This window comes from Argopecten irradians, chromosome 11 (genome assembly GCF_041381155.1).
Source record: "Argopecten irradians isolate NY chromosome 11, Ai_NY, whole genome shotgun sequence".
Lineage (NCBI taxonomy): Eukaryota > Metazoa > Mollusca > Bivalvia > Pectinida > Pectinidae > Argopecten > Argopecten irradians.
This window is the reverse complement of record NC_091144.1, coordinates 4653431-4667282: the sequence shown is the minus strand read 5'-3', so window position 1 is coordinate 4667282 and position 13852 is coordinate 4653431. Positions and strand designations below refer to the sequence as shown.

The following is a 13852-nucleotide window of genomic DNA, read 5'->3' as shown; positions in this document are numbered from 1 at the left end:
AATGACATCACAGATATTCATATACTACTTTCAATAAAGAAAGAAGTATTGTAGTCATATTCATGAATGACATTTTGTGTTAAATATAACTTGAACTCTATAAATTCATGTTTTATGAAAAACCTACAAACTGCTTCTGTCACATAAAATTCATAAAAGATTTTGACATAATAAAAACAATACCGTAGCAACTATTTCCATATGATTGACAAACATCTCAATTAAAAATATTATTTTCTTTAAATAAACACAACTGACTAGCTGCAAATGACACCAGATATTCATATATCTTTTTTTTTCAAAGAGAAAAATATCAACTGTTTGTTAAAACCATTAAATTGACAAACTCAACTCAATAAATACTGTTCATGATCAAGTCACATAAGAACACATCACAGATTGTTCCATATGAACACATCACAGTACAAGCTAAGTTCAAGCACTAATTCTCTCAATTCCATTTGGAAATCTGAAGATTGGTGACACATATTATGGTTCCTTGTTGCTGTGTTTGCCAGCTTCAGGACCTCCTGGACTCGGTTCTCTGTCTGAAGTTTGTGCACCATAAAATGTCCTTTCGCATTTTGCATTTGCATTGGGAATGGTCAACATGGCTTCAGACAGAATGAACAGAACTGGAAATTGCTTGTCACCTGTGATGTGATTACACATATTTCCCATACTGGCCCATGAAGTTCAAAATCAGCTGTCACAGATTAATCAGTCAGTTCATCCTCTAGTTTGGTTGATTGATTGATTAATGGGGCTTAAACGCCTTAATGTCCTTGTTCCAGTTATAACCAAGCCTAGGACACTCTAGTTTGGGAAGGTCCTCCTGTGGAACAATCCCTGGGAACTTCCTGGCAATGGCCATCACATCTGTTGGTGTGCCATCAGACCGTGTAGCAGGGTTAAGGTACCTAACCCAACTGCATCCTCAAATGGAAACTTCTTGATCATCTTGTCTACAACAGTGCAATAAAATTTCCTGAAAGACCTGTTAGAATAAAAATGAAAATATTTAGTGTAAAGTTTTTCTATGGCAAGTTATCACAAATGAAATTGAAATTAGTTTAAGTAATTAGTATTGATAATAAATCATAACAAACTTCTATTATTGTTATTATCATCCTGGAAATACATTTAATTCAGATTAATGCAAAATTTTAAATATCCATGATTAATCATGTTGAACTGTTTTACAAGTTATTTTTAATACATATTCATGATTTATACACTTATTTGTTTAACTTACCCCAAAATTCTATTGGTCAAGGATGGGGAAATGCTGTCCTCTTTGTCGACTATGTATGCATAGCAGAATGGTCCAATGTCCACAATGCTGTCTGGAATCTGGTTGTTGATGTTGTCAAACTCAACCTTGGTAAAATGATCAGCTTCCCGGATGACTTTGGCCTTGACGAATCTGCCCAGGAACCTCCCCAGTAGATGTCTGATCTCCTTTGCCATATAACCAATCCTAAATTCATCAGCCTGAAGTATAATGGAATGTTATTAGAGAAATTCTAGCTTAATATGAATGTATAAATAGGTTAATCTAATAAACATTTTAAATATTGAAGAATTATCAAAGATAAAAAATTGTTGTGTAAATAATCAAGAATTATCAAAGCTAGATTAAGACATAGGTGTGTGATAATCATACACAAATATATATAGACTTTACATTGATAAGAACTACTAATCATACTCATAATCATATACAGATAAAAATATTCTGTCATATTTTTTTTTCAAAACAATTGCCATATCTTCTTGTCATATTAGAGTTTTAGTACATAACGTGACCTTTTCTCACGTTTTCATTGGTTCAGTCCCCAGGCACTATTTAGCCATAGTCCCGGGACAATGGTTTCCCGTGGGATACAATGGTTTCCCGTGGGATTATGGTTTGGCATGCTTTTTGTAATGTACGTCGACATTGAAAAATATGATGTCACTGTCGCTATTTGCGCTGTTCACTGGCAAACAAGCTATATGCAGACGACGTTTTGCAAAACACTATGATGTCATGGTTTGAAAACTTGAATGCTGAGGAATTTACACAGGAAAAAACGGCTCGGGTACTATGCCATACCTTGACAACACTATAAAACAATAGTGCCCTCAAAAGAAATAGTAATAGCTGAAATGTTATGTTGAACTCTTTGAATGACTCTAGGATGAAAGCCAGAAATAAGTAGTACATTCTCATCTATGAAGATGATAGTTGACCAGCAATCCTCTTGATGCGGACAGGCTTCTCCACGTCATCACGAGAATTGAAGTAGCTCTGGAGGGCTGGCCAGTGATCTAGGAGGCACTTCACTTTACACACTTCTCAAGACTCAACGAATGGGTAGAGCAATGTTTCAGTATCTTGGTTGGCTCCACATCACAAAACTTTGTAAATTCTATGTACTTCTCTTTCCTGCTGGAGCTGAAAATATATAATTTAACATATTTCTCAGTTAAATAATTAAAGATGTTCCAGGCCAGCCCTAATGAATTGTTTGTTTCCCCTTTAACAACCCATACCAGTGTTGGGTAGGTAGGTAGGTAGTTTTTTTTTTTTGATTAGACAACAAATACCTAAGTTATTAGTTTTCTTTCTAAAACTGAAGTTATAAAAGCATAAAATGTCTTATAAGAAAAGAAACAAACAGAGAAAACAAAGAAAAATTAGAAATGAAAAAATATTTTTGGTATGGAAAATGCCAATAAAATATTTTGGGTAGGGAGTGTTTTGGTGGGTAGGTCGGAAAGGGGAAACAAACAATATTTTATTTTAAGCCCCACCACCGACAGAGCTTAAATGATTCTTATCATTTGAACAACGATTGGTATTTAATCATGTATATATATATGTCTGATTAACACAAAAAACAATATAATTTTGCTTTCGGTTGCATGCGCAATCAGTACCTCATTCCATTTAGGACATAGTGCCATCGATTTTTTTCCGTACGCAAGTAATTATTGTTTGATATTTTTATCTTGGTGTAAAATTAGAAGCTGAAACTTTTCAATAGTGGTAATGGTGTACAGTAAGTAACTTTTGTAACTGAAGAAAAATACTAATTCGTCTGCTCATGTTTTTTATTGTGAAAAAATGCTATTTGTCAGAGGTGGAGCATCTTTAACATTCCCACAGTTTCAATCTATCATCTCAACAAACACCCACTGAAATATCTTCACTGAATGATAAATGTTATAAATACATGTTTTCAAGTGGGACTATATGATATTAACACACATTACATCATATGAGATCTTTGTCTTAAAAGTTTAAATCTTATAAAGAATTTGGGAACCAATTACCTCAAGCAATATACATATGTATACAAATTATATGTACCTGTAATAGAAATGGAAGAAGGTGTCCACCAATAGATCCTCGATGGGCATAGGCAGGGTCTTGACAGCTGCCACAGTGCACAGGTTGCTCAGATGGCAGCTACATCCAATATCAAAAATATAAGGGTGTTTTCTCTTTGATGTAGGTCATCAGAGAGTTGTGTCTACCTTTCATAACAGAGTAGTTGTCTGGGACAAAGGAAATAACATTCTGCAAAGGATTATCATGATTCCTGCAAAAAAAAAAAAAAAAAAAAAAAGGAAAAAAAAAAAAAAAAAAAAAGTTACAAATCAAAATTACAATAGTCTTAACTAAATATCTATTAGCCAGTTAAGCACAGCAAAATTCATTGAATCTAGGAAATTTATTATTTGAAATCAAAAATAACATATCTGGATATCAATTTCTTATTTTTAATCATTTACGGTAGTTTTCTGCGTATTGCCAGCGGGCTATACAATTTTTTATATCAGAAGATGCCTAATGCAGGCTATCTGCCGATGCGGGCTATCTGTGAAAACTATTACCAAATTATAACAAGAGATCCCAGAGGGAGCTTGGTGCCCAGCAAAGATTGATCTATGTCTGACAATTGTCAGATGGATCTTTTCTCTACTTTCCAAACTTCAACTATCAATATCAAAGATGGCGGCCTGTTGGCCATCTTGTTGACCGATCGGTCCCAAAATGCACAACTAGGACCCGAGGAGAACCTACATATGGAATTTGAGACAGATCCTTGCAGTACGTTCTGAAAAATAGTGGTAACAAACTTCAACAATCAAAATTCAAGATGGCGACTGGCATGGTCAGCCATCTTGTTGACCGATCGGTCCCAAATGTCAGTATGCACAACTAGGGCCCAAGAGGAACCTTCATGTGTTATTTGAGAATTATCCCTTAGTACTTTCTGAGAAACAGTGGAAACAATTTTTTACTACCAAAATCCAAGATGGCTGCCTGATCCCTTCAGTACTTTATGAGAAATAGTGATGACAAACTTTAACTATCAAAATCCAAGATGGCTGCCTGGTGGCCATCTTGTTTACCGATTGATCCCAAAATGCAAAATGCATAACTAGCTATAGGGCCCTTGGAGAACCTACATATGAAATTTGAGAAAGATCCCTTCATCACTTTCTGAGAAATAGCGATAACAAGAATTGTTAACGGACGGACTACAGACGAAAAGCGATTTGAATAGCCCACCATCTGCTGATGGTGGGCTAAAAATATGCGGGCTATACATGTATGTTGGAAATAGTTCAGGTAACCCTCTCACTATTCTAAAATATTTTTGTATGAGCTATTATTCCTTGCATTTAAAACCTATTTCCAAAGAAAAAAATATGTTATTGATAGCTTTACATATCTTTGAATAAACCTATAGCCCTTTCGAAATGAAATGACTATAAGCATATATATATATGTGTATATATATATAGACTCATGAACCATTATTAGTATATCATATACTACATATGTCCTGTCAAAAATCAACTGTATTTTCAAGGATTACATCAAAGTATAACCCGAAGGCAATCTGACTGTGTGGGTTATCTGTAATTTATTTTTCAAAATCATAGAGAACGCGGGTTATATGCAGGTAATTACAGTAATTTTCTTTTTACATTCAAATTCCAACAAGATGGGTTTTTTACATACAGGCTATAGCTTACTTCATTTAGAACTTAATACCTTATGAAAGATATCCTTACAAGAACATTTGTTTGAAGGTATATTTGCAAATGTTCTGAGAATTGCTGACGTTACAAATAGACATGGCCAGGGACCGTGAGACAGTCCTGCTGTTTAAGAAATGAACCATTACTGCTAGATCTCAGGTGCTGAACTACTTCCTGCTCTAACGTTGGGGCCAGGGCTTTCTTCACTAGCATGGTGGTCTTTGTTTGACTACAAGCAAACTTACAGGAAATCTTAAGCTTGATATCGGGAAACATTTTCTTGTAGATCTTTGTGAAATGATCAGCAACATATGCATTGTAGGGAAGATTGTGCTCTGCCAAGAAGTCACAAAATAGGGTCTATGCTGTGGTGACATCTACAATAAAAAAAATTTGCATTATAAGGAGGCTAAGTCGATTTAAGTATTAATGACATATTTATTAAATATTAATTTATCTAAAAAATAATATCTGATATCAGTTTTGCTTTGATTTGACTGTTACTTTGATGTCAATTTAAAATGAATAACTTATAAATAATTTAAAAACAAGCAGACATTTTGCACTCAATCAAATCTATTAAAGGGACAATTCACTCAGGCTAATTCTTTTACATAACCAAGAAGCAAAATATGGCATAAATGTATTGTTCTATATTTCTTATGAAACATATAACACAAAATATTGACAAATTCCACGTCATTGTTTAGTATTTTAATTAATATCGTTGAAATATCAAATCGTTGATCAATAGGATTAAGCAGGTACAATATGGACGCTGTACCCATACCCGAGCCAAAGTCACGCACGTTAGATAAATAAACTACATAACCACTGAGAAGGTGATAAAATGATATTTAGACAAGACAATTCACCTAATAAGGTAAACATACTACTGTCAGAGCGATTTGAGCAGTTCTCGACAAAAATTGCATTACTCTACGAGCAAGGGACAGGGTTCGGCATACAAGAAGTTCGACCACAATGTGTAATGGTGGACAGTGAGCGAGTTTGAACATCTACACACATGTCACAACCATGGGCTTTTCAGGCATATCACAGTAAAACCGACTGATCTAATTTCCATTAGAACTGGTTTTTTTCGATATATGTGCAAATTTTAATGTTCTCTTAGACTGAATTGTCCCTTTAATGTTTTAACACATTGAAACCAATAATACTTATATAGAATATGTAAAATGATCTGACTGTGAATCCTCGTTTTACCCGAAGGCATTGATCCTGACATTATCTTATGTATGCAACCAGTGTATCCAGTTATATTCCCTGCCTCTATAATACATGTTGATCGAGTTGAATGACATCAATGACCTGACAGTACTAGTGAAGGCATACATGATTGTGTCCATGAGTCAGATGTTGACAATACCGGTACTTATATATAATTTTAGGCATGTGTTTCTGAGATGGATTCCAAAAAATATAGATCTTTTTAAATTTGTTTCAATACTAAACTAATGGAATCAATATTGACAATAAATTAAAAAAAATATCAATGACAACCCTATTGCTAATGAATATGCAAGCATACGAACAATATGTTCCTAAGATCTCTAAACATATATATAAATGCAATTCATAATTCTTTATGATTCTATATACTTATTAAAAGACAATTGTACAAGTGTATCTGTATATAATAATATTAGTATGAACGAAAATGTTCATGAGAGAAATCCAGTTCCTCAATTATTAAAAACCAACAGTCAGTGAATGATCATTGGAAATCCAATATTTGGGAAGTTCAGCCCTACCTGCAATGACATCACAACACTTAAAAAGTTATAGTGTCTATATATCCTGGTGTTAGACTTGTAATGTGTACATACCCCTGGTTTTAGACTTATAGTGTCTACATAAACATGGTGTTATACCTGTTTTTTTCTGAGACCACAGGAAATTGGTGTTCTGTCTATAATATATGAATCCACTTAGTCTAGTATAAATTAGTGTAACCCTGGTCAATACCAGCAGCAATATATTGCTTGGCTAGAGAGAACTTTTCTTTAGCTCCATCGGTTGAGTGTCAGACTAGTAATCATGAGGTTCTGAGTTCGAACCCCGGCATAGGCAGGTATTAAATTTATTGTAAATCCTGCACCCTGTTACATTGGCTCCCACGTTGGGACTCGGGAATTATACTTCACAATACCAGCGAAGGAATCGTTGTGACCCCTAGAAACTCGAAGACGAGTTGATACCTGGAGGGGGAGTATGTAACCCTGGTCAATACTAGCGCTCGGCTAGAGAGAACTTCTCTTTAGCTCAATCGGTTGAGCGTCAGACTAGTAATCATCAGGTTCTGAGTTCAAACCCTGGCAGAGGCAGGTATTAGATTTATTATAAATCCTGCACCCTGTTACATTGGCTCCCACGTAGGGACTCGGGAATGATACTTCACAATACCTGCGAAGGAATAGTTGTGACCCCTGGAAACTCGAGGACGAGTTGATACCTGGAGGGGGAGTATGTAACCCTGGTCAATACTAGCGCTCAGCTAGAGAGAACTTCTCTTTAGCTCAATCGGTTGAGCGTCAGACTGGTAATCCAGAGCTGAGGTCCTGAGTTCGATCCCTGGCAGAGGCAGATATTAAATTTATTGTAAAATCCTGGTGATGTTGGGAATAGGTTGAAATTTCATGGTCGATTATCAGTTTTATTTAACCAATCAATGAGCGATTAAAATCGATTACTTTATTCCTTGATGTATAAACAAATTTCATATAAAAAAAATCCTTCAAAGGCTTACGATTGCAAGGCCTCTCGGTGCTGTCATTTTTTTATGTCGCTTGATTTTCTTCACTTTATACTTTGTTTTATCATGGTGTCCTAAAATTCTGATGAAACTCGATTACAGATTTCTTCTTCGATTAATTGATCAAACACCTCGAACCAACGATACTCGACGAACTCGACTAATCTGAACGCCACTATCAGTTACGTTATTAAAGCTGACAATGCAAGGTAAAAAATATTCAAATGATTAAAAATAAAGTATACATGTACTTGTATTTCAAAAATCGTTATGAGACATTCCCCTGTCAAGGACAGCCATTTTTGTTTTACATTCAGACACACTTACCGACCCCTATATAAAGCGTGTGAAATTAATTGACACACCTGCGCTCAGTCTACACATGTACATTTACTCCTAGCATTTGTCCACTGTGCATCACCTACTAATATGTAAACAAAGTCGTTACCTGTAATGCTGTATGGGGCTTAATTGTTTTAGCAAACAAGAGGCCCAAGGGCCTTAACGGTCATCTGACTACCTTGGCAATAATCATATAGGAAATTAATTAGATATAGTGTCATGGTAGCCATCTTCGATTTGGGATCAACCAGAGATGTAACAACACTTTGTCCGGACCTTGTCAGGATCATTTCATACAAGTTTCAGCCAAATCGCACCAGTAGAACTTGAGAAGAAGTTCAAAATGTGTTTTCAAGATGGCAGCTGTGGCGGCCATCTTGGATTTCGGATTGACCAGAAAAATAAGAACACTTATTGTTGACGACGGACGAAACATGACGACTATAGGTCATCCTGACCTTTCGGGTCAGATGACCTAAAAAACACGTCAACTAAAGCTGAATAGAATTCCAAATAATAATCCGTCCACATATCGCCATGTACATCATCATACTCGATGCACTCAACTGGCCATGTGCACGTGACTATCTGTCCAGAACGAGTGACAACTACCAAGGACACACAAGTGTCAATGTGCGCATAAAACCTAAATGTATATTGAAAATTTATATTAGCTTGTATTGGACATAATGGCACTTATTCACATACCACGGATACCCGTTAATGTTTGTGCAGGACTATTGTTTCTATTGGTGATGGAATGACGTCAAAACACAATATCGTGTACGTATGCTAGAGCAATGGAGGGTATTATCGTCGGGTTAAGCATCTCCGGGTCATAGCAAAGTCATGTCACACAGTTGACTTAAGGTAGGTCCATACTTTTGAAAACCGCGCCAATTCATATGACGCTATACCGGAAGTTGCGGAGTTTGTTTTGAATTCCAAAAGGTTTCCGATACGCCACGACATCCCACTTGGATATTTTTTCAATAGGTGAAAATTGTCTACATATTATATTGAATGTTTAAAATCATTAAATAAATCAAAATAAAAGCAGTGAAGTGAAAATTATATGCTATCTCTGAGGTTTTTGCGGTCCCTGTCGTAAATGGGAATGGATTTTTAAACACCGGAAGTGTCGTTCGTCGCTATAAATGATAAGAGGGGACCCGGCCGGACCCAAATTCCGGAATTCTAAAAAAATCGCACACGTATTTCCTTCAAACACAAAATTTGGAGAAAATCATAAAAATAAACAGACATAAACCAGATATACTATCACAAAAACATATGAACTGATGTGTAATGTTTTTTGTGGCATGATTTTCAAAAAATAGTCAAATATGACCCATCTTAGCACTGGATGAAATGGGGGTAGGGTTGCGAGTTACAAACTTCAAGCTTACAAAATTGTGAAATTTTGATCGAGGACCCCATGTTTTTATATGATATTTGAAAAATATATTATCTTGGGCATATCATATACAAATATTGTGAAATTGACATGGGTTTTCATTTCCTTTTTGGCCTATTCATTGATTTTTTACGGGCGAAAATATGGCAAAACATGATAATTACGTATAGAAACGGTCCTGGGAAATAACGAAAATTAGTTAGCATTTGTTAAAATACAAGAGTTTTGTATATTGTTCTATCGTTAGAAATTTAGGACAAAAAATCAACAGGATCGAGACTACATTCACCCTAATATTACAGAAAACATAATTTTATGAATTTTTCTATTTTCGGCCAGCAAATTTGCATGGATGGTATATTTCAAGCTCAAATATCTCAAAAAGTAGTTCGAGAACACCCATTTATCTTTACAGATTTGAAATATACTTGAAAAATGCAAGAAAATAAGACCTGTTAGAAAAAAATGACATGGGTTTTCCCAAAAGTATGGAGCTACCTTAAAAGTGTGATATGGTTGTCTATACCATTATCCGTGTTCATAATAGGTGCGCTCGTTTTCAGCGTTAATCGTGATTATAAGGGAGAATTCATTATTTGCACTTCTGGTTGAACGGAGGTAGTTATCGTCACATGGAGGCAGTTATCGTCAGTCTTTGTTATTTCACCTATTAAAAGTACATTTTCTCACCTTGTGCCACGTATGTGATTCATGTTAATATTGCATACACAATTTGAAGACAATATTGATATTTACTGGTTCTGGTTTATTGATGACAATTTAACTGTTACACATATTAAATGTAGTGAAACCACAATTCACCTGACGTATTTTGTTGACAGAGACTTCCTCAGGTAATTAATATATCATATAACGACTCCTTCCTTGCATTTATAAATATTGGCAATGAAATGCATGTTAATGTAGTTCTACATTCACAATTATTAAAAATAAATAGCCTAGATCATTACATTTCCAATGAAAAGTTGTTAAATAATATAAGTTAATAATTATGTTTATGTAAAATCATGTGCTTTGTTAAAGAAACATAAACCAGTTTATAGTTTATAGTTCTGATATAAGCTTATATATCCATTCAATGCATTCTGATCATAACTTGAGCAGTATGTTTCTTTACAAGACAACAGTCTTCTGGACATCATGACATATGGATCTGTCTTTAATAACTATAATTTGTAACCCAAACCAAAATTTCCATTTTTTTTTTGTCCTCTGGTGTAATGCATTCCTACATGTACGTAACGTTACTGCCCATATGATAATTTTCCTTTAGACATTCCATCTTTAAGTTCCAAATATATATATATAGTGACATTTCTCTAATTCTTTGTCCAATAATTTAAGACCACAAGTATTATTCCCTTCGATTTCATTCAATTTAAGTTTTATTTGAGAATTGTATATTGGGATCAGCTTTTTTTATTTTTTTATTTTACATTTTCTTTTTAAAACTGACGATAACTGCCTCCAGTGTACAAAATTAATATGTGAGTTAGTTATCGCCAGGCCCATTTACAGCATTGAAGTAGCCCAGATGAACACAGAATGCTAGTCAATTTAGCAGACGCACTAGAACTTGTCAGAGATCATGTATATTCTTGCATTTGTTTTATGTTTTTGATCTCTCAAGGAAAAGTGTGTTTGACTGACCTTATTCTATCACGTAAGACGACCCGAAATAAAGAATGAAGACATTTTAAAAGGTTTGCACATCAAAATACAAACAGATAAAGCTTTTTCTGAATGATGGTAGGGTCAGAAAGGTTCCAAAATAACAACATTTTGCTTTGATGAAAAATATAGAAACCAGACTGTACCATGTATAAAAATAATTTTAAATTAAAGAAAAACTGGCGATAACTACCCCCTGACGATAATACCCTCCATTGCTCTAACGTCATTTCAGCGAGGAGATTACGAAGTTCGCTACTTTAAATAGGGGGTTGGCCAGTGAAGGTAACTAATTTAAGCAGAGCAGAAAGAAAAATGGCTGACACTTCCTTGGATACGACACTGACATAACTGAGGTATATCTCATCACAGGAGCTTGATATTCTGTCAATAATATTTAGTATAAATATATAAAAAAATACCCCTATATGTTTTTTTATACTATAGGGGTATTTTTTTATATATATATATATTTATACTAGACGAAGTAGATTTATAAGAGCGCAGCTCTCTGCACGGCCGAAGGCCGCGTAGAGCGAAGCTCTACTAACCATAATACGTGTGTGAATATAGATTCCAATACATTCCAGTACCCCTTGGACTTTGAAATTGTGTCCCGCGGGAAAAGTCTCGCGCCTCCATGTAGTCAGCCATGTTTTAATTCTCGTTATCAGCACGACGAGATTTGAAATTTCTGTACTAGACGAAATGTGTTATCAGTATACGTTTTAAAATTACTGTACGTAGTTTTAATTTACACAGATACAAGAACAACGCAATAAATGTACTGGTCCAATATATACTGTGTATGTTCTAAAGCGCACGGAACCGTCAGCAGTGACGTCACAAAACCTGACGCCACAGATTCGCGCATATTTTTGATAGCATTTGCATCTGATAAAAACAAGATTGAAGTATATTGAACTATTCCATTTGGATTATTTTGAATTCTCTCTAACTATCGATAGTATGTGCATGTCAGTGAAATATTTTATTGTTAATCTCGTAGAAAAATATAGACAATATAAAGTTATGATGTTATAATCTTTTACATGTAGCTGCGCTCTTCTGAGGCTTTGCCTTAAATTCATATTATATTATAGACAGAACGCCAAGTTCCTGTGGTCTCAGAAACAATTTTCGAAAGAAAAAAATTTCATTAGGCCTACAGTAGACCTAACCTTATATTTTTTTTAGTTTCAAATGCATACTTTTTAACTTGCATTGTCGGCTTTAGGGCTTACATAGACATAAGACCTACTTGGTATGTAGCTATATAGCAGTGTCATTAAACATTGATATTCAACATCTTTTATAGGTAATTTTTCGTCCAGTAGGCCTATATTATTGTGAGGAAAACAATAGTTTTGAGGAGAGTAGGCCTAGTTACTGTACTTGTCCCTTAACTGTACAGTACATCGCAGGAATTTCGAAATGCTGTATCATTTGCTTACCTTCTGTTCAGCGACTTAACGCTTGGTTAGCTGTTGATAGGGGCATGGCTACTGGCATTACGTAAGACGTTCTGATGTTATCCTCAGTCTAGGCATACTACGAAGCGTAGGCAATATGGCGGCGATCGATGTTATTCAAAACCGGAAGCGGTACTGTAGTTTTTTGATTGGTCCACCAATGAGATACATGCAGTCTCTCAAATACTCATTTAAATACTTTTACAAATATGGTCATCCGTGGTTTGGGACCATCGCTCGAGTGACCCGTGCGTGATAACCTTTAGGGGACTTCCGGTGACTGTTTTTGATTTTTTGCAGTGGGTACTGTGAAAATGGCATCAAACCGAAATATAGATGCAAACTGCTTTTAATAAATGTTATTTGTTATAACCTACTATCAAAATTGAGTCGGGTTCGAATCCTGGCGGCCGTCGAAAGGATATGTGGCCCAAATTGGGACCACACACAAGGTGTGTGCTCCAGTTTAGCTCCCTCTCTCTGTCTAGCACTGTATTGCTGCCCCCCTGATATATCACTCGTCAGCTCCATTTATTATACACATCAGCATTTGGCCATAATATCTAATACCTGATATATACTACCCCAACAGCCCACACAATGTATCCATTCCGTGTTACACAAGGCTAGTTCACGAATTATGATATGACCAAACTGTCTACTGACCACCGTATACATATACATACACGAGTAGCTGTAAGTCTGACACTGGTCGAATAGCATATTTTATAAATTCAAAATAAAACTTATTATACTATATTTCGTCCGCTCATTAATATCTATTTAAAATTAGTTATACTTTTCTGCATTGGTATTGGTATATAAACTTTATGGTGTTCCGCTTCATTGATAGTGGCTTGGTTGGTTAAAAGTTCTTGTATTTACGGTAGATTTCTAATTCTCATTAATATACCGGGTCCGTTATCAGAAGTTACGGTACTGATGTGGAGACCTGGGTTAGAGACAGGACACTATTAAAAATACTTCCAGTGCTGCAACTTTATAAAAAGTGGTAAAATTAGAAAGTTTAAAACTCAAACAAACGGAGAAAAATATGTATAACACTTAAACAGTTTAACTATGACAAAAAGAGCAAAAGTGATAGACCAT

The 13852-nt window shown here is 35.2% G+C and overlaps 1 protein-coding gene across 4 annotated transcripts; it reads right to left on the bottom strand.

The window, feature by feature from the left end:
* Positions 1–333: 333 nt before the first annotated feature.
* On the bottom strand, positions 334–13716 carry LOC138334338 (uncharacterized). 4 transcript variants are annotated; one of them, XM_069282988.1, is made up of 6 exons: positions 12725–13716; positions 5289–5420; positions 3359–3590; positions 2099–2440; positions 1256–1494; positions 334–997 (listed from the first exon to the last, which is right to left on the bottom strand). In XM_069282988.1, the coding sequence occupies exons 4-6, from the start codon at positions 2213–2215 to the stop codon at positions 874–876; spliced, it is 480 nt and encodes a 159-aa protein (XP_069139089.1). In that variant the 5' UTR covers positions 2216–2440; positions 3359–3590; positions 5289–5420; positions 12725–13716; the 3' UTR covers positions 334–873. The 4 variants fall into 4 exon arrangements, with proteins under 4 accessions (XP_069139089.1, XP_069139093.1, XP_069139090.1 ...); XM_069282992.1 differs by having other exon boundaries at positions 334–965; XM_069282989.1 differs by lacking the exon at positions 12725–13716 and having other exon boundaries at positions 5289–11502.
* Positions 13717–13852: the final 136 nt, after the last annotated feature.